General features: G+C 58.6%; 1 protein-coding gene across 1 annotated transcript; it reads right to left on the minus strand.

Moving 5' to 3' along the window:
- Window positions 1-2,767: 2,767 nt before the first annotated feature.
- On the minus strand, window positions 2,768-11,538 carry LOC146333857 (tropomyosin alpha-3 chain-like). The gene is made up of 9 exons (XM_084826106.1): window positions 11,189-11,538; window positions 8,603-8,728; window positions 7,959-8,092; window positions 7,628-7,745; window positions 6,060-6,130; window positions 5,070-5,145; window positions 4,203-4,265; window positions 4,041-4,110; window positions 2,768-3,327 (listed from the first exon to the last, which is right to left on the minus strand). The coding sequence occupies exons 1-9, from the start codon at window positions 11,300-11,302 to the stop codon at window positions 3,245-3,247; spliced, it is 855 nt and encodes a 284-aa protein (XP_084682232.1). The 5' UTR covers window positions 11,303-11,538; the 3' UTR covers window positions 2,768-3,244.
- Between the last annotated feature and the right edge of the window lie 8,379 nt (window positions 11,539-19,917).

Raw genomic sequence — 19,917 nt, forward strand, 5'->3', positions numbered from 1 at the left:
CATGAGCACAACAGCACCCTCCCACCCATGTTCCCCAGCAACTGGTGTACAGAGGCTCACTGCCTCTGGTACTGGAGGTACCACATAGCCATCAAGACCAGTGGCCTTTTCCTCCAGGAATTTGTCCGACCCCCTTTTAAAGCCACCCAAACTGGTGGCCATCACTACTTCCTGTGCTAGCCAATTCCAGAGCTTCACTCTGTGCTGTGTGAAGAAATGCTTCCTTGGATCTGTCCTGAATCGCCCACCAATCAGTTTCATGGGATGACCCCGGGTTCTCTCTAGTAGAGAGCTTCGGCTGTTGGGCAGTATAGAGATGCAATGCAATAAAGCATAATTAGAAAAGGGATTGAGAATAAAACTGCCAACATCACACTGCCCCTATACAAATCGATGGTGCGACCACACTTGGAACACTGTGTCCAGTTCTGGTCACCACGACTCAAAGAAAATACTGTAGAGCTGAAAAAGGTGCAGAAGAGGGCGCCTGAAATGCTCAAGGGGCTGGAGCGTCTCCCCTGTGAGGGAAGGTTGCAACGGCTGGGCTTGCTTAGCTTGGGGAAAAGGAGGGTGAGGGGAGACATGATCGGGGTCTACAACGTGATGCATGGTGTGGAGAATGGAGAGGGAGACATTTTTCTCCCTAAGAACACTAGAACCCGGGGTCATCCCATGAAGCAGATTGGTAGGAGATTCAGGACAGATAAAGTGCTTCTTCACACAGTGCGTAGTTAAGCTGTGGTGATGGCCACCAATTTGGATGGCTTTAAAAGGGGGTTAAGTACCTGGAGAAGGCTATCAATGGTTAGTAGTCCTGATGGCTATGTGCTGCTTCCAGTACCAGAGGCAGTAAGTTTATGTAAACCATTGAGCAGGGGGTTGGACTTGATGGTCTCACAGGCCCCTTCCCACCCTACTATTCTATGATTCTGTGACTATTCTATGACCAGTCGCTGGGGACCATGGGCAGGAGGGTGTCCTGCTTGAGGGTTCCTGGTCGACGGTTGGCCACTGTGTGAACAGAATGCTGGACTAGACGAACCCTGGATCTGATCCAGCATCAGGGCTCTTCTTATGTCCTTACGGCCACTTATTTGAGTTTTGCATGACTTGAGAGACACAGAGAGGTGGGTTCAAAGAGAAAGCTGCTCTTCCAAGCACAACAGATGGGTTTTCTGGGCCTTCCAAAGTCTGGATGCTTCCCCACAGATTTAGATGCTGCCAAGTCCTCTGAGAGAGCTCCAGGAGAGAGCGCAGGACAGGAAGGCCTGGCGTGCTATGGTCCATGGGGTCACGAAGAGTCGGACACGACTGAACGACTGAACAACAAGTCCTCTGAGGCATTTGGTGCAAAGCCAAGTTCTTTTCTTTTGCGTGAGCAACTTTTTCTGGTGAGAATTAGTGGGAGCTAGTTTCTTTAAAGAAAACTGATTTCAAAAAACGTATCCCACTATGGCCTGTCTGTTTCACATTCCTCGCTGTACCTGTTTAAAAAATAGCCCCCTTCTCTAGATTAGTGTTGTTTGCACCCGATGCATTACTTCAAAGAGACAGTGGGAGGACAGACTTTTGTGCTGGGATTCCATTAAGAGGCTCAACGGGGAATGCAGACATCCAAAGCAGCGGATACTGGAGAGGCCTTCCCTGGCCTGGTGGCCTCCAGGTGTGTGGGAGTGCATGCCACATCTGGAGGGCACAAGGTTAGAGAAGGCTGGGCTGGGGAGAGAGTCACTTCGATGGAGACTCAGTCTCTAGGGTACAGGTTGTGACACTGTATCGCAGGAGAGAGTCAACTCTGCAAAGAGCCAAACTGGTGAGGCAGGTCAAGAATGTGAAAATGTGAGGTGGGCGTTATTGCTGGTAAAAAACGACAATGCAACACGGTGCAACAGTAACACATAGGGGACGTACTAACAACTACAACAGTTTTATTGAAGACAACAGCTACTGCCATTACACCCCAGACTCAGTTTCCTTAAGAACTTTATTATACTTCTAGCATTACAGCTTCGGTTTTTGTACAAGTCCAGCCTGGCATGTTTTTTGGCTATCGCATTCTTACAGAGGTCTCTTGCATTATTGTTGCACTCTCATTTTTTACCATAATAACACTCACCTTATATCTTCATATATATGGATATATCTTCATATGAATATATATAACACTCACCTTCATCTCTTCCTTTTGACTCAGTCTGTGGCTTGTTATGTTTGGGGGACCTTCTCCTTTGTGTTAGCTGTTCCTGCTGTCCATTCTGCCACAACTTCTGGCCTTCTCTCTGTCCCATCAGCCAGGGCTGGTGAGGACGAGGGAGAGGGCCTTCTCTGTGGTGGCCCCCGCTCTGTGCCACTCCCTCCCTAGGGAACTCCACCATGCCCCCTCTTTAATGAGCTTTCGCCCATTAAAAACGTGGTTGTTCAGGCAGGCATTTGGGGTAGGTTAGGGTCAAATCAGTCAATCCTAAAGGAAATCAACCCTGAGTGCTCATTGGAAGGACAGATACTGAAGCTGAAGCTCAAATATTTTGGCCAACTAATGCGAAGAGAAAACTCCCTGGAAAAGACCCTGATGCTGGGAAAGACTGAAGGCAAAAGGAGAAGGGGACGGCAGAGGATGAGATGGCTGGATAGCATCACCGATGCAATGGATATGGACTTGAGCACGCTCCGGGAGAGAGCGCAGGACAGGAAGGCCTGGCGTGCTGTGGTCCATGGGGTCACGAAGAGTCGGACACAACTTGACGACTGAACAACAAAGGGTATTTTTAGAAATACAATGTTTTAATGTGACATTTTGTTGTTTTAAACTGTTGTCTTATTGTACATCGCCCAGAGTGGCTGGGTGACCGGCCAGATGGGTGATTAAGAAATGAATGAATGAATGAATGAATGAATGAATGAATGAATGAATGACTGGTCTGGCTTCACTGGTGGGGGTTATGGGCAGGGTCAAGTGGAAACAAAGCCCCTCTCTCCTTGGGGAGAAGCAGCTATTAAATGTAAAAAACAGCTCTCTTCAGCTCAGCTAAGATGAAGGTCTACGGGTAAGCAAGGGGAAGACACCATGTGAAGAGAAATAGAGAGCAATAGGAGAAGAAATCAAAGCAGAGCCAGTGAATTTTAATTGAAGACCGTTTTCAAAGAGAAAGACAGAGAAACGGCAGGCAATGCGTGAAGGCAACACAAGGCAGAGCGCTCTGCAGCGTCTGGGGAGGAAAGGAGGGCCGAGCCGGGCGGACCCCGTCTACAGGGAAGTCATGTCGTTGAGAGCGTGGTCCAGCTCCTCGCTAATGGCTTTGTACTTCAGCTTTTGCGCATACAGCTCGTCTGCAGGGCAGAGAGAGGAGGCCACAGGAGCACAGCAGAGATGGCACAGAGCGAGGAAACGTGGAAGAGAACAGGGGTGGCGGGGAGAAATAGAAAAAAGGAATGTTAAGCACGACACAAACGTTTCCCACAGAATGCAAGAAGAAAGGTTTCCAAATGATTCTGGCCACCAATTGAGCTCTAGAGCATTCAAAGGACGGCACTTAACGTGGCTCCAGGGCTCCGTAGCACAGCCCTGTACAGGAAGCCACATATTATCTGCATGCTGCAGGTGAAGCCATGGCCGCTCGCATAAGACCTGAGTGCCTGGCTCAGACAAGGGGTTCGAACCACCAAGTCCTGGCTCCCAGCAGTCACTCTCAGCCACGCCACACTCCGCCAAGTGCGACGGGTGAGCGTCCTGCCAGAGGCCTCTGAAAGGCCTCCTGGAAACAACTACAAGCAAACGCAACAGCACAGACATCAACATGGTCACAGAATCATAGAATAGTAGAGTCGGAAGGGGCCTGTAGGACCATCCAGTCCAACCCCCTGCTCAGTGCAGGACTCCAAGCCAGAGCATCCCTATAGAATCATAGAATTGGAGGGTTGGAAGGGGCCTGCGAGGCCATCAAGCCCAACCCCTGGCTCAATGCAGGAATCTAATGTTGACCTGCAAGGACCTCTGGCACCAGAACATTTGACCCCCAAACCTTCAAGAGTTTATCCCGTACCTTCCAGATCATCGATCGTCTTTTCCAGTTTCGCAACTGTCCTCTCTGCAAACTCGGCCCGTGTTTCAGCCTAAACAGAGAGGTTCAAGCGAGATGGGGGCTGTTGCCGCAGATCGGACACCCCGCTCCCCCCCGACCAGTGCCGCAGACCGGTCGCCTCACCTCCTTCAGCTTGTCAGTCAGAAGCTTGATTTCCTCTTCATACTTGTCCTCTTTTTCAGAGTACTGCGAAACAGGGTCAAAGCAGGTTATTTTATGGATGGGGGGAAATCAGGAAGAAACCAGCCACCGAGCCAAGGGCTGTGCAGCCTGCCACCAGCCCCTCATCCTGAGCATACAGACTTGCTAATGCAGGGGTCCCCACCCTTGTTGGACCTGTGGGCACATCTGGGAATTTGAGAAACTGCTGTGGGCACCAGCACAAAATGGCTGCCACAAAGGCTGCTGGCTGGCCACCGCGTCGGGGACCCCTGTGCTCATCCATCCTTCTCATCCTGTCCGGGATATTCTCCTGGCACCCCACGATAAGTGTCACAGCAGAGCCCCAAACCCTTCAGCACGGGGGGCAGGCAGCATGCTGTTCTCCCTCGCCTGGGTCTGGCGTGAGGCTAGGAGCCCTTCTGACACGGGCGGCCAGCTTGTGGCAGTTGTCAGCTGGGCCAGCAGCAGCCTTGGCTAAACCAGCTTCCTCCTGCTGTGTCCCCGCACTGCGAGAGAAAAGGCTCCCATCCGCCTCAGACCGGCCACCTCAAAGGTTACCGAGGGAGGCATTTTGCCAGCCTCCAGGCCTTGGCAACACCAGCAGCACTAGAGCATGGAGCAGGGGGCTGGACTGGATGGCCTTGCAGGCCCCTTCCCAACCCACTATCCTACGAGTCTGTGATTCTAGACTGGACAGTGGCAGCTGAGTGCGGCTTGGGGTGGGGGGGAGGCAGAGGAACTGCCATGGTGGGAGACCCAGCGCCCTGCCGCTGTCCCAGCCAGTCCGGCAAAGGCTGCCCCCCCCCATGGCAAGGAAGAGCCACCAACCTTCTCCGACTGAGCCTCAAGAGACTTCAGGTTGTTAGTAACGTTCTTCAGTTCTTCTTCCAGGTCGCCGCACTTCCTGCACACAGGGACAGGAGGCTGTGAGGCCGCTGCCACTGCTCCTCCTCACGAGGAGGCTTCGCTACTCACGCATAGGGGATGGGCTGGCAGAGGCTTTGGCTCCCCGCAGCCTAGTGGGCTCTGCACAGACCTGTCACCCCAGCGCCCGGAGCGCCAGCTCCTGCCTTCGCAGACGCGGAGCCCCCTCTTATGGAGGACTCCCCAGGCCGATCCAGCGCAGGAGCTGGTCTCCCTCGCCGAAGAGGCTTTCGATCCCACCTGCAGTGAGGGATGCTCAAGCCAGACGGCTGGTGGAGCCACCCGTTCAAGCAGGCCCCGAGGCCGGGCGAGGCATGCAAATTGCCCAGGGAGACCTCCACAACAGTGCCCGGATCTCGCTTACCCAAACAAGGACCCACGATCTTGGGTTTGGAGGGGAGTTGATAGGATAGGATAGGATAGGATAGGATAGGATAGGATAGGATAGGATAGGACAGGATAGGACAGGACAGGACAGAATAGAAGTAGGGGTGGAAGGGGCCCACAAGGCCATCAAGTCCAACCCCCTGCTCAATGCAGGAATCCAGGTCAGAGCATCCCTGACAGGTGGCTGTCCAGCCTCGTCTTGAATGCCTAGTTGGACTAAAGTCTTCTAGGCCCCTTCCAACCCTACTATTCTGTGACTATTCTATGATCTAGAAACACCAGACACCTTCCAGTCCCACTGAAAGGTACGAGACTCGAGCGGCAGTGAGATCCCGCCTAGACCCAACCACCCAGGTCTAGGGCCGTGAGATCCCAGCCACCCCGGAGATCGTGCCCAACTCTCTCTCTCTCTCTGCAGCTCGCAGAAGCGGCTCTGCGGGGAGCCTGGCTGGCTTCTCTGTCTCAGGCAGGCACTGCAGTGCACATCGGCGCATGGTGAGCGCTCACAGCTCAGACACTTCAGCGCGTTCTTCAGCTCTTTCCAGCTCTCCCTCCAGGATAACCAGTTTGCGGGCGACCTGCAACCAGAACAAAGACTTAGAGTGTAGCCCAGATCCAAGGGAGGCCCTGCCTGCCTCGTCCCGAATCAGGCCTGGGGTCCCTCTGGCTCAGTACTGCCGACACTGGCTGGTGGCCAGGGCTCTCCGGGGCTTCGGACAACCGGCCCTGCCTGGAGATGCTGCTGGGATTTGAACCCTTGCTTACGTGGAGGTCTGGGCCCTTTCCCAACATGCAGCATTTCAAAAACAGAGAAGGGGAAACGGTCGGAGGAAGCGCAAAGCACCCCAAAATGCCATCAGAGGGTTGGGGCGTTTGAGCGGAAGCCCGGTTCAAAGGTGGCCCGTTTGCCACACAGGCCGGGGATTCACCACCACGACCTGAGTTCAATCCCAGCGGAAGCTGGGTCTCAGGTAGCCGGCTCAGGTCAGCTCAGCCTTCCATCCTTCCGAGGTTGGTAAAACGAGTACCCAGCTTGCTGGGGGAAAGGTAGTCATGACTGGGGAAGGCAATGGCAAACCACCCCACTACAGTCTGCCAGGAAAACGCCAGCGAAAGTGGCGTCCTTCTAGGAGTCGGCAATGACTCGGTGCTTGCACAGGAGGAGCTTTTCCTTTTGCCAGGAAGGAAAACCCAGAAGAGGAGCTGCATTTGTAAAAGCACGAGTGGTGTGGAGGATGAGGACAGGGTCGTGCTCAGAGGGGAGCCATCAAGACAAGCTCCGACAGCAAGCAAGAGATCGCTTAAGGCAGCAACACAGAGAGGAAGGCCAGGACCTCTTCTCCATCATCCCAGAACACCGGACACGGAATCATGGGCTCCAGTGACAGGAAGCCGGATTGTGGCTGAACGTCAGGAGAAACATCCTGACTGCTGGAGCAATACAACGGAACCCATGACCTAGGGAGGCGGGGGGCTCTCCCACACTGGGGGCATTCAAGATGAGGCTGGACAGACATCTGTCAGGGATGCTCTGACTTGGACTCCTGCACTGAGCAGGGGGTTGGATTGGATGGCCTTGTAGGCCCCTTCCAACCCTGCTATTCTGTGATTCTATAGGGATGCTCTTCCTTGGATTCCTGCACTGAGCAGGGGGTTGGACTGGAGGCCTTGCAGGCCCCTTCCCACCCTACTTTTCTATGATTCTATAGGGATGCCCTGACTTGGATTCCTGCATTGAGCAGGGGGTTGGACTCGATGGCCTTGTGGGCCCCCTCCAACCCTACTCTTCTAGGATTCTATGACCCTAAGAGGGCGCCTATCCGAGGCTGGGGCAGGCAGCACAGGACGGCCCGTTCCTCCAGGGCCCCTGGTCGAGTAAAACCTTTTCCCGCCTTCTTAACCGAGGCCCTTTCAAGCTGGAGAAGAGGGCAATCGAACCTGAGACTGTCTACCTGCAAAGCAGGTATCGTCCACCTGTCCCTCCCGAAAGGACACCGGGGCCTTTTGCTTGGATGCCTGATCCTGCCCAGGCCCCTGTTCCCGCGCCACCGCACCCCACCCCACAGCTGCCTCGCCTCCTCGTATTTGCGGTCTGCCTCCTCGGCAATGTGCTTGGCTTCCTTCAGCTGCATCTCCTGGATCTCCATCTTCTCCTCGTCCTTCATGGCCCGGTTCTCGATGACTTTCATGCCCCTGCAAGAGGACACGGAAGAGGCCCAGTCAAAGCCCCGGTGGAAGCCCTCCTGGGCCACCTGCCATTCAGCCTTGGGGGCCTTGGCTGAGGCTCTGACTGGATCGCCCCGGGCCAGAACCAGCTCCACATCAGGGAGATGTGAGGGGTGGAAGGCCCAGCCCAGCCACCACCACCCGGATATTGTCCATCCAGCTGTGTGTCCTGCAGCCTGCCTCTCGCTCTCGTCGGCGGCCTTCTCGGCCTCCTCCAGCTTCTGCAGGGCTGTGGCCAGGCGCTCCTGGGCTCGGTCCAGCTCCTCTTCCACCAGCTGGATGCGGCGATTCAGCGCGGCCACCTCCGCTTCGGCCTGCACCACAGGGAGGGAGGAAAGGAGGAGATGGCAGGCCGGCTGGAAAGCAGGCCGGCACCTCTGCACAGGCCCGGCCCCTCCCCGGCCCGGGTGAAGCTCTCGGTTTCCGTCCACACAGCCATGTGGGAAAGGCGCTCTCCGGCCCACAGGGAGGGCCCTGAGGCAGAGGCCACCCCCTCCGCCTAAGGGCGGCCCAGCCCTTCGGGGGGGCGGCGGTCCGGCCTGGCAGCCCCAGAAAGAGCCCGCCAGAGGAGCCGCGACCCTGTGGGGACTGGCCTCCCAGCCTCAGTGGCCCACGGGGGGCCTCCTCAAGACATCACGCGGGCCGCACATTCCGTGGCTGGCACCTTCTGGGGCCTCTTCCTCGCCCCTGCTTCTGCCCTGTGGGAGCCCGTGTGCTTCCTGGGCCCTCCGCCTCTGCGCAGCTGCCACCCCCAGGAACAGCGGCCTGTGGCCAGGCCCCCCCCCCGTGCGGGCAGCCCCCGCCCCCCCGAGCTCCGTCCGTACGTCCGTGGCTTTCTTCTCGGCCTGCTCCAGCTTCTCCTGGGCGTCCTTCAGTGCTTCGGAGTACTTGTCCAGCTCGTCCTCTGTCCCCTTCAGCTTCTTCTGCAGCGCCACCAGCTCGTCCTCCAGCTGCGTGGGGAAGAGAGCAGCGCAGGCCTGAGTAGGCCGGGCCCCGGCCGCCGCCGCGGGGGCTATGGCAGCCCGGCGGCCCACCTGGGCAGGGCAGCGGGGGCCTCCCGGCTCGCCTGCCCTCCCGCCAGCCCAGTGCCGCCGTGCCGTCCACCTGAGCCCCCCTTCTCGGGAGCTCCGCCAAGGCTTCCCTTCTCTGTGGCGCTGGGGACGGCAGGGCAGGATCCGTGGCATTCTTCAAGAAGAGCCGGCTCAGTTCATCAGCCTTGAGCCACACCAGACTCCCACTGGGGGGGGGCTGCTTCTTGGGGGAGTTGGCGAGTGATGCCTCCCTGCGCCTGATGCCATGCGCGCTTATGCAGTAGTGGGGCCTGGTTCTGAGGCCACATGCACCGGGGGGGGGGGGCATGTTCATGCCTTCCCCTTCACGTGCCCACCAGGGTCCTCCTTTCCTTCTCTCTCTCTCCCTCCCTCCGGTCCTGGAGCTCAGCTGCCCCGTCCCCCCCACACACACTCCAGGAGGGTGGGGGTCTGCCAGGAGGGTTCGCAGCCACACCACTGGGGAGGGGAAGGGGCAACCGCAGCCTCCTCCTGCCTAGGAAATGGATTCCACAGATGTGAGCAGCCAAGGACGTGGGGGGGGGGTCCTAAGTGCTCCCTACAGGTGGGGGGCCTATCTCAGCCTGCTTCAGTGCTCTCCAGGCTCCACGGGCTCTGAGGCGTCCCATGAGCCACTTGGGGAGTCCCCCCCCAGCCCGTGCCCTGCATGCTCTTGCCCCCTGGACCCGCCTGGGCTCCATTCCGCCTCCCCAGCCTGGAGCCCCCAGATGCGTTGGGCTTCAACTCCCCCCCCCCCCGTTCCCAGCAAGCACGGGGCCGTCCAGACAACGCCACCTCCCTTTGGGAGCCCCTCCCGCCCCCGTGTCCCCCCCACTATTTCCGTCTTTCCTCTTGCCACCCCAAACCCAAAAGCTGGGAGGGCCGCCCCAGCCCCCCTGCGCCTCCAGGGTGCCCCACGGCTGCCAGGAAGGAGCCGATCCGTCCCAGGGGCCATTCTGTGGGAGGCCCTGCAGCCACCGCCCCCCTTGCGAAAGACGAGCGATGTTCCTCCCAGTCAAGCCCCCCAGGGTGTTAACTGGCCCGCCTGGTCCTCCAGCCAGGCCAGTTCCCAGGTCAGCCTCCCAGGGCAGAGAGCAGCCCGCTCAGCTGTGGCCGCCTGGTGTGGCAGGGGGCAGGTGTGGCTGGCCACGGCCGCCAAACCCTCTCCCCGACCCCCTTCCCATATGGCTCCCCGCCGCTTTGGGAAAGCAGCTATTTATATCGCTCTGCGCCGGGCGCTGCCTGCCCCTCTCCTGCAGGGAATTCTGCTTATCTCACGGCCGTGGGTGATAAGAAGCCGTGGCGGGAAAGAATGTGCCGCACTCCTGCTCTTGGTCGCATGCCGCCCTGGGCAAATCTCTCCCCGCCCTCTGCTCAGGGGAGGCCGAGGGCCCCGCCCCACCGCTCGCGGCTGCAGTGCGCGGGGCAAGCCCCGGCCCCCCAGGCTCGCCAGCTGCCCGTGGCCTCGCATCCTTCCCACAACCGGGGGGGGGCTTGGGCAGGATAGTGCGCCCCTTGTTGGTGCTGCCCTGCCCCGAGCTACAGCTGGGGGTGCGTCCTGCAAGGAACCAGTGTGCCCGCTCACAGCCCGCGCTTGTGCATGCAGCCATGCCCCCGCCCGTGAATCCCCGCTTGTCCTCTGTGCGGGCGAGAGTCTGTGCTCCACCAGTGGTCCGAGGAGCCCCCCGCTTGTGGCACAGCTGTGGCCACAGAAAGGGCAGCCTGCTTGGGCCCGCTGCACTGCGGAGGGGAAGCGACCTGGCCCACGCCCAGGCGGAGCCAGTGGCTCGGCCCAGAGGCCAGCGCTGGGCCCAGTAGCGAGCGGTCCGGTCCGTGCTCTGCCTTTGGCGTGGAGGGCTGCGAAGAAGCCCCCCTAATCCCCCGTGTCCAGCCATGACCTCGGCTGCCTCCGCGGGAAACAGGCGGCCACCGCCGCCTCTCCCCTCGGTCCTTCTTTCCAGGGAACGCGGCTTGGTGGGATGAGGGCGCTCAGAGGGACTCCCCGTTTCCTCTTCTGTCGGAAGCATGTGGCCCCCCAAAATGATGAGGGGGTGCTTCTCGGGGGCCGGAGTGCCAGAGAAGGTGCGCGGCGGCCTCATGCTGGCCGCTTCCGAGTGAGCATGCCCGGGGTGCGCCGGGGGCGTCTTTCGGCAGCAAGCCCTCGGCCTCTGTGCTCTGCGCCATGGGCAAGATGAGGGGACTCAGGGACTGGGCTGCGTGAAGGCCAGGGGAGAAGCACGGTGGGCAGACAGCCCCGCGACTCCTTCCCGGGGCGGGAGCAGCGGGCCAGGCAAGCGTCCCAGCACAGCAGTGGCGGCACTGGCCCGCTCCCCGCTCCCCAGTGCCGCCGCCACCCGTCACCTGCTTGCACTTGTCCTCGGCGGCCTTCTTGTCGGCCTCGGCCTGCTCGGCGCGGTCGATGGCGTTCTCCTTGTCCAGCTTGAGCATCTGCATCTTCTTCTTGATGGCCTCCATCGCGGCGCTGGGGGTCTGCCCTCCCTGGAGGCGCTTCTGCGGAGGGGAGAGGAGCAAAGGCTGGCCAACGGAGACCGTTTTAAGCCCTCCTGGAACTGCCTGGCTGGGCTGGGCACTGCTCACGTCCCTGGTGGCCTCCTGGCCGTGCGCAGGCAACCTTTCCAAGAGATAAGCTGGAACGCGCTCAGTGGAGGGATCTTCAGCGCTCGGTCATCCCCTTATTTGGGGCTGGGCTTCTTTAAAGAAAGAAAAGCACCGTTTCCATTTTTAACCTTCCAGCAGGGGCAAAAGCAAGGGCCTGGGCTGGAGACAGCAGTGGCCTGCTGGCCATCACCCAGCTGTGCAGCCAAGCTGTGGTGGGCGCCCCCAGGCCAGAGGGAAGCAAAGGGATCCTCCTGGGATGGGGATTTTGCGGCCAGGGCGTGATCCTGAGCCAAAAGCAGGGGAACGGCTGCAGATCGGGAGACAACGAGCCTCCCTGACCCAGGCTCCTCCGTGGCGTGGCCTGTGTTTGAGCAGCCACCAGAGGGTCCCAACAACGAGGCCGTGGCAGGGCGGCTTCCCCGCTTCGAAAGGTCACCGGTGCCACCCGATGCCGAGAGGGAGCTCCTGAAGCATTTTGCTGCAGCCGAGGCCCAACTGGGGGGTGGCTCTTGGGCGGCCCCCAGATCCTCCGAGCTGCGGGGTGTCCTGGGCCATGCATGTCCCGAGACCAAAGGGTCCCCTTCTTGCCCCAGGACTGTTCCAATGGCCCAACACCACACATGGTGTGTGGCAAACCTCTGGCTGGGCCCAATGGACCCTTGGGGACCCTGGATCTTTGGTCCTGTCCTGCAGGGTGGCCCTTTCTGTGTTCCTCGGGGAGGCCTTTGGAGCCTGCAGCACAGCTGAGCTTGGATTCTCTTGCGGATCTTTCCCTTTAGGGACCAGCCTGTGCGACAGGGAGGCCTGTCAACAATGCCTGTCCAAGCTGGCTGGGCCTAGTCCCACGGAAGCATTCCTCTCCCTTGAGAGAGAGACGTCCTAGGGTTGACCTCCCCATCCCACAGGGTGTCTCCACAGTGCTGGCACAGCAACGCAAAACTGGGTTTGTTTTTGGCCGCCTCTGCACAGAAAGTAGTTAGAAACTGAAGTGTGCCCGTGAGCATGTGCGAAGCGCCCTTGTACCAGGGAACAAGCAGCCCAACCCGATCTCGGGTTCCGAGGAAGGGCGAGCTCCAGCCCCTCCCCTCCGAGGGACTCGGCCCCTTGCACGGTGCGGGCTGGGGTCCAGGCGTTCTTGGGCACCTGCCCGTCGCCAGCGGTTGTCCCTGAACCGGTTGAGCCCGGGCGGCACTCCTCCAATCTCCACTTTGGGGGAGATCTTCTGTGCTGCTCGACAGTTGCGGCCAGGCCAAACAACAGAAGCGGAAATTCTGGTTGGAAGCCCTGTGGAAATTGGATCCGTCCCCCAGGAAGTGGTGAGACGGTGGCCCTCGCCTTGTATGGCAACATTTGAAGGGACATGGAGGGAAGCGCGCGAGGCCCGGCGTGGAAGGCAGAGGTGAGTTGGAGGGGCCTCCGGAAGAGCGGGATGAGGATCGTTTGCTGGACCCACCTTCCGGGAAGCCCCACACTGGGGAGGAAGACGGTGGCCTTTGCCTCTGGTTGTCCCCGGCCTCCAGCCGGGCAGGTTCTGCTCAGCCACCACAGCTAAGGGCTTCTGGGAGAGAAATGTATGGCGCCCAGGAGCATCAGGACAATGTCAGCTGCTGATGCAGCCCCGCGGGCTGGGGCTCCACCCCGCCGGGAAAGCCCCCCTTCTCAAAATGCTTATGAACCCATAAAGAGCCCTGTAAAAGGGAAGTCAGCAGAGACTGGAGGCGCTGCGGGGCAGAGACCTGACGTCTGATCACGTTGCCCTGTAAGGCGCCTGGGACGTGATGGACGAGGAATACTGGAGAAGCAAGCCCATCCGACGCCTGCCACAGCCTTTTTAAAGTGGCGGTTTGGATGAGCTGGGAATACCCACGGGAACGTTTCCGGCTTGTCGGGCTTTGTTTCAATTCCACTCTGCATGTGGCCAGAGACACACTCTCTTATGAAGTCCCCTATTTCAAGGATGAGCTCTGAGTAGCTAAACCCTGAAGCAGAACTAGACGCTAGGGGCAAGAAAAGGGGCGGACAAGTCTTTTCATCTGGGCACAGCAGATGGTTGGAAGGGTTTGGCAGGGAAATGGCTCTTTGCTGCCTCCTTGCGTGGAATGTGGTGGGGTAGTTTACCTTGTCACTTTGTGGCCATGCAGCTTCCATCAGGGAAAAGCAGCAGCCCGCTTGTAACCCTGTTAATTCTGCTCCATCTCTCATTGGCTTTTGATCCCATTGACCATGGTGTCCTCTTGGATCAACTCCGTAGGATGGGTATTGGATGCACTGGGCTACAGTGGAGGGCGGGTGACGTGCCAGATGCCTGGTGGAGGGCTTATGTTGCCCCATCTTCAAAAAGGGCAAAAAGGAGGAGCCTGGGAACTACAGACAAGCCAGTCTGACATCCATCCCTGGGAAAATTGTGGAGCAGATTCTAAAGCAATCCATCTGTAAGCACCTTGAAAACAAGGCAGTGATGACTCGAAGCCAACAGGGATTTGTCAAAAACAAGTCCTGCCAGATGAATCCGATCTCATTTTTTGATCAAGTCACCTCCCTTGTAGACCGTGGGAATGCTGTAGACATCATATACCTCGACTTCAGCAAAGCTTTCGACAAAGTGCCCCATGATATCCTGATCAGCAACCTAGCTCAAAGTGGGCTAGATGAAGCAATGATCCGGTGGAGCCACAGTTGGCTGCAGAATCGGACTCAAAGAGTGCTTCTCAATGGGACCTTCTCAAGCTGGGGAGAGGGAACGAGTGGGGCACCGCAGGGCTCAGTCCTGGGCCCAGTGCTGTTCCACATTTTGATGAATGACTTGGAGGAGGAGGAGGTGCAAGGAATGCTGATTCAATTTGCAGATGACACCAAATTGGGTGGGATAGTTAATACTTGGGAAGACAGAAACAAAATTCAAAGTGATCTGGATAGACTGGGCAGAAAACCACAGAACAACATTGAATAGGGATAAATGCCAAGTTCTGCACCTAGGAAAAAGAAACCAAATGCACAGTTACAAGATGGGGGATACGTGGCTCAACCACACTACAAGCGAGAAGGATCTTGGCATTGTTGTCGATCACAAGCTGAATATGAGCCCACAATGTGATGTGGCTGCAAAAAAGGCAAATGCTATTTTGGGCTGCATTAATAGAAGCATAGCTTCCAAGTCCCGGGAAGTCCTAGTTCCCCTCTGCTCAGCACTGGTTAGGCCTCATCTGTGTCCAGTTCTGGGCACCTCACTTGAAGGATGCAGGCAAGCTGGAGAGGGTTCAGAGGAGGGCAACAAAGATGATCAGGGGACTGGAAACAAAGCCCTATGAGGAGAGATGGAAAGAACTGGGCATGTTGAGCCTTGAGAAGAGAAGACTGAGGGGAGATAGGAGAGTGCTCTTCAAGTAGTTGTCACAGAGAGGAAGGCCAGGATCTCTTCTCGATCATCCCAGAGTGCAGGACACGGAATAATGGGCTCAAGTTCCAGGAAGCCAGATTCCGGCTGAACATCAGGAGGAACTTCCTGACTGTGAGAGCAATACGACAATGGAACCAATTGCCTGGGGAGGCGGTGGGCTCTCCCACACTGGAGGCGTTCAAGACGAGGCTGGAGAGCCATCTATCAGGGATGCTCGGACTTGGATTCCTGCATTGAGCAGGGGGTTGGACTTGATGGTCTCATAGGCCCTTTCCAACCCTACTATTCTATGATTCTATGATTCTAGGTCAGAAGGGAATAAAATGCCCCCCCAATGGCACAGCCAACAGCAACCCCCCCTTGCCCCACCCTGTTCTAGGGGCTTTGACACCGTTAGCTGAACTGGGGCTTGCAAGGATGCAGGAGCCTGCCTGGGAAATCTGGGCTGGCCACCCCACAGCAGGGATCATCCTGGCCATGGGGTGGGCCTCCCTGGGGCTGCATGGCACTGGGTGTGGGGTAGGCAGGACCAGCACCTGAGGCAGCATGGCCTGTGGACGGCCAAGGGAGATGGGGGAGAGCGCCACAGGGGACTAGCAACAGCCAGGCGTGGAAGCTCAGGTGTTTGGGAGGGAAAGCAGGGGACCGTCTCCCCCCATCCTCTGGCTCCAGGCATTTGCCCCCCCACCCCAGTCTGTACTGCAATCCTGCAAGGCAAACAAAGGCTGCTCTGTGTTTGGCCAGCAGCGCCAGCGGTCGGAGCGGGTCGCCTGGCTGTTGCCCACAGAGAGCGCTGCCACGTTGTGGAGTGCCCGCCACATGCCTGAATGGGGCAAGAGCGTTCCCCATCAGGTGAGCCTTGGTGGCCACAGGTAGCCATGAAGGTGAGGCCAGGAGACTGGGGATGGGGCAGCAGCTGGAATGGGGCTGTTTTGCCCGGCTGCCCCCTGTGCCGGGGACTCCCAGCCCTGGGAGTGGAGGGGGGGCTTGCTGCAGTTGGGGGCTTGTCCCCGGAGGCCTGAGGCAAGCTCCCTGCTGGGGTTCCAGGCAGGGAAGCGTTCGCCCTGGTGTCCCAAGGACCCCCCACCCCGAGCTCCTGCCTTCTCGGGGCACGTGTGCAAAACGCCCCTCTCCACCTGCGGGCGAGCGAGCCTCCCCATCTCCCCCCCTCGGCTCTCAGTGTGGGGGAGCCCCGGATGCGCGACTGGCCCCGCGCTCCGGCCCCGGACTCCTGGCCGCCCCTGCCTCCCCCCCGCGTCCCGTCGAAACGCGTCCAGCCGATCGCCACCCTCCCGGCCAGGGCGCGAGGCCGTCCCTCGCCCCGGCCCGAGGTTGGGGGGTCGCATCGAAGCGTCGAACCGGGGGGCTGGAAGGGGCCCGCAAGACCCTCGAGCCCACCGCCCCGCTCGGCGCAGGAATCCAAGCCAGAGCATCCCTGACAGACGCCCGGCGGCGACGCGCGAACTCCAGCGGGGCACGAGGGGCAGCGGCGGGGCCCCAAGGAGGCACCCCGGCGGGAGCAGTGACGGGGAGTTGCGCGGGGGGGACGGCCCCTCCCCGGACGCGTGGAGCCCTTTCCTGACAGCCGCGGTGCCCCCAGAGGGGTTGGGCTACACCCCCCGGGCGGCTCAGTCCCACGCGTCGCGAGTGCGCCCGGCTTCTGCGGTTGATCGCGCCCGCCTTGCGCAAGGCTCCCGGAGTCTGACCGAGGGGCGACAGCCGCCCGCCCCGGGCACCCCCGAGGGACGCCCCCAGCTCCGCTCAAGCGGAGAGCTGGGCACGTGTCGCCTCGAGAAGGCCGCCGGGGGGCAGCAGACGCAGCGCCTAGCCCGGCGTGGAGGGGCGCCGCCTCCCCCGGCGCAGACCCGGCCTCGCTCGGCGGTTGGGGCGCTGCTGGGTCGTTTCCCTTCTTGATCGGCTGGTTGCGCCTTGCCTCGCTGCAGCCTGGCCCTTGTTTCTCACCCCCTGCTCTTCGGCAAGCAGAAATCCGTGCAGCTGACCACGCAAATTAAAAGCCAGCGACAACCGCAGCATCAGACTACATGCGATAAAACAAAAGAAGCACAGAAATAAACAGCCAGGCAGCAAAACATGGGCCAGCAGAACCAGCGGCGCAAGGTCTCACTGAAAAGCAGGGCCTGAACTTGGGGCCCGAGCATGTAGGGTGCTGGAGCTCGGCGGCTTTTCCCAAGGTTGGGGCCACCGCCAGCAAGGCCCCGCTCCATAGAGGCACTTCGCTTGGAGGGGGAAGCTAAGCACAGCCTCAGATGAGGAGAGCAGCGTTTGCAGAGCAGTGGGGAAGAGAGCAGGCATCAGGCCCGCAAAGGGCTGGATGTGCCTCATCTCGGAAGCTGAGCAGGGTCAGCCCTGGTTAGTCCTTGGATGGGAGGCAGCCTGGGAAGCAGGCTTCCTGCATGGAGCAGGGGGCTGGACTGGATGGCCCCGTAGGCCCATTCCCACCCTACGATTCAATGAGATGTTTTCGTAAATTCCCACAACTGGAGCCCTGTGTCGCTCTTACTTCCCTAGGGCAGGAACTCAGGTGTGCGCATGTTTGATATCTGGCCACGGTGGAGGGAGGCACAGAGGCGCAGAGGAGGCTAAGAATGGAAGATGTCTCCTCCCCCTTTTGTGAATTTTCCTGCGGAGCAAGTGTCATGCAGTGAGACCGCCGCTGAAATGAAATCATTGGCTTTAAAACTGTTCAGTAACTGTGTCACAACTGAGGAAACGATGCTTTCTTATAGATCCGCATGTTGCGGGGTCACAGGGTTTGTCACTCTACCTCGGGCAGCCAGACGGGCTGGGCCAGAGCTCTCCAGCCACGAGCTGGGGAGCCATTCTGCTGTGGGGAACAACGGTCGCCCTGTCTCTGCCCCCTGCCCAAGCCAGAGCGGCCAGGAGGGCTGCAGGCTGCGTCACTGTCCGAGCGGTGGGGCGGGCAGATTGCCCAACCATGGCTTGCCGCTGCCCTTCACACTATCAACAGGAAACATCTTTCGCGGGGCAGGAAGTGTCCCTTTCTCATTGGCGGGCAAGAATGTGACAGCATTCGCTCACCCTATCGGGGCAGAGATATTTTAGGAGCCTTATATAAAGCAGCCAGGGGCACCCAGAAAGGCAGGGAGCCTCCTTGCTCTGGGCTGCGAGCTTGAGAAAGCTGGTTCAAAAAGCCCCTCCTTCCCTTGGCCAATTCAGCAATGGTGGGGCGAGCACGTCGCCTTCTCCACATGCTCAGAGGCACCCATGCTCAGCATCGATTCATTTCGTCCTGTGGCACCAGAAAAGAATGCCATGGCAATCTGGCACTGAGCCCCCGGCTCAGGTGACACGAGGCTTGCCTTGCGGGAGCAAGAGCTGTTGGCCAGTGACAACTGCGGCCTTCAGAGAGGCAGAATGTGTCCGGTAGCCCCAAGGCCAGGGAAACTTGCGTGCCTTTTTCTAGCCCATCCTGTGGCAGAGACCAGTTTGCTCCAGCGCAAGGAGAGCAGGAGCTGGGGTGCCTCCTTGCCCGCCTCCCTCTCCCCTCACCCGCTTCCCTACCTGTGAATAATTTCTTTCTCTTTGGAAGCAAAACAGCCATTTAAAATACAGATGCTGCCCCAAATGCAAAGCAAGCGTTTGGGATCCAGCATGCAGGACGAAAACATTGAATAGGGAGAAATGCCAAGTTCTGCACCTAGGAAAAAGAAACCAAATGCACGCTTACAAGATGGGGGTACGTGGCTCAACAACACGACAAGCGAGAAGGATCTTGGCATTGTTGTCGTTCACAAGCTGAAGATGAGCCAACAATGTGATATGGCTGCAAAAAAGGCAAGTGCGATTTTGGGCTGCATGAATAGAAACATAGCTTCCAAATCCCGGGAAGTACTAGTTCCCCTCTAGTCAGCACTGGTTAGGCCTCAACTGGAGTACTGTGTCCAGTTCTGGGCACCACACTTTAAGGATGCAGACAAACTGGAGAGGGTTCAGAGGAGGGCAACAAAGATGATCAGAGGACTGGAAACAAGCCCCGAGGAAGAGAGACTGAACGAACTGGGCACGTATAGCCTTGAGAAGACTGAGGGGAGACAGGATAGCGCTCTTCAAGTCCTTGAAAGGTGGTCCCAGAGAGGAAGGCCAGGATCTCTTCTCAATCATCCCAGAGTGCAGGACACGGAAGAATGGGCTCAAGTGACAGGAAGCCAGATTCCGGCTGAACATCAGGAAAAACTTCCTGACTGTTAGAGCAATACGACAACGGAATCCATGGCCTAGGGAGGCGGTGGGCTCTGCCACACTGTGGGCATTCAAGACGAGGCTGGACAGCCACCTGTCAGGGCTGCTCTGACTTGGATTCCTGCATGGAGCAGGGGGTTGGACTCGATGGCCTTGTGGGCTCCTTCCAACCCTCCTATTCCATGATTCTATGAAAGCAGATCTGGCAAACAGGCCATCTCAAATGTTTTTTTCTCACCCATTTGAATGGATTTTCTGGGCGTAAAAAACACTTCCTGTGGGCAGAAGTGCCTTCGCTGAAACGTAAAAGTAAACCACAAAACAGTGCACTCAGAAACAGGCCCATCGAGTTCAATGGGGCTTGCACGCAAAATTGCTCCAGAATCAGCTGCCTCAAAATTGTGGCCCGTATTCCCCCCCCCCCCCGAGGCACAGCCCACGGCCTGCAAACGTTGCCTCTGTGCCACTGCAGAGGAAAGTGGAGGCTGGCTCTCTCTGCTAAACGTGGTTACCCCTCCAGGTTTAAGTCTCAGCAGGCTGCTGCGCTACAAGGCATTTTGGGAGTGCGCGCAAGTTTGGGCCAGTTCGATCAGGATACTCCACGGGGAAGAGTGGTCCACTCTCCTCTCCAGAAACAGCTCTTTGCTGAAATCATAGAATCATAGAATAGTAGGGCTGGAAGGGGCCTACAAGGCCATCCAGTCCAACCCCCTGCTCCATGCAGGACTCCAAGTCAGAGCATCCCTGACAGGTGGCTGTCCAGCTTCGTCTTGAACGCCTCCAGGGTGGGAGAGCCCACCGCCTCCCAAATAGGTCACTTTCGTGCTGTATGCTTCCAATGGAGGCACAATCT

This window comes from Heloderma suspectum, chromosome Z, assembly GCF_057233095.1.
Source record: "Heloderma suspectum isolate Gila_16-S chromosome Z, 16-S_ref, whole genome shotgun sequence".
Classification (NCBI taxonomy): domain Eukaryota; kingdom Metazoa; phylum Chordata; class Lepidosauria; order Squamata; family Helodermatidae; genus Heloderma; species Heloderma suspectum.

Coding starts and splice junctions, on each gene's coding strand:
- LOC146333857 (XM_084826106.1), bottom strand. CDS start 11,302: ATGGAGGCCATCAAGAAGAAGATGCAGATGCTCAAGCTGGACAAGGAG. Junction 7,746..7,958: donor GCCGCCGACGAGAGCGAGAG/GCAGGCTGCAGG, acceptor GTCCTCTTGCAG/GGGCATGAAAGTCATCGAGA. Junction 5,146..6,059: donor CGCGCTGAAGTGTCTGAGCT/GTGAGCGCTCAC, acceptor CCCTGTGTGCAG/GAAGTGCGGCGACCTGGAAG.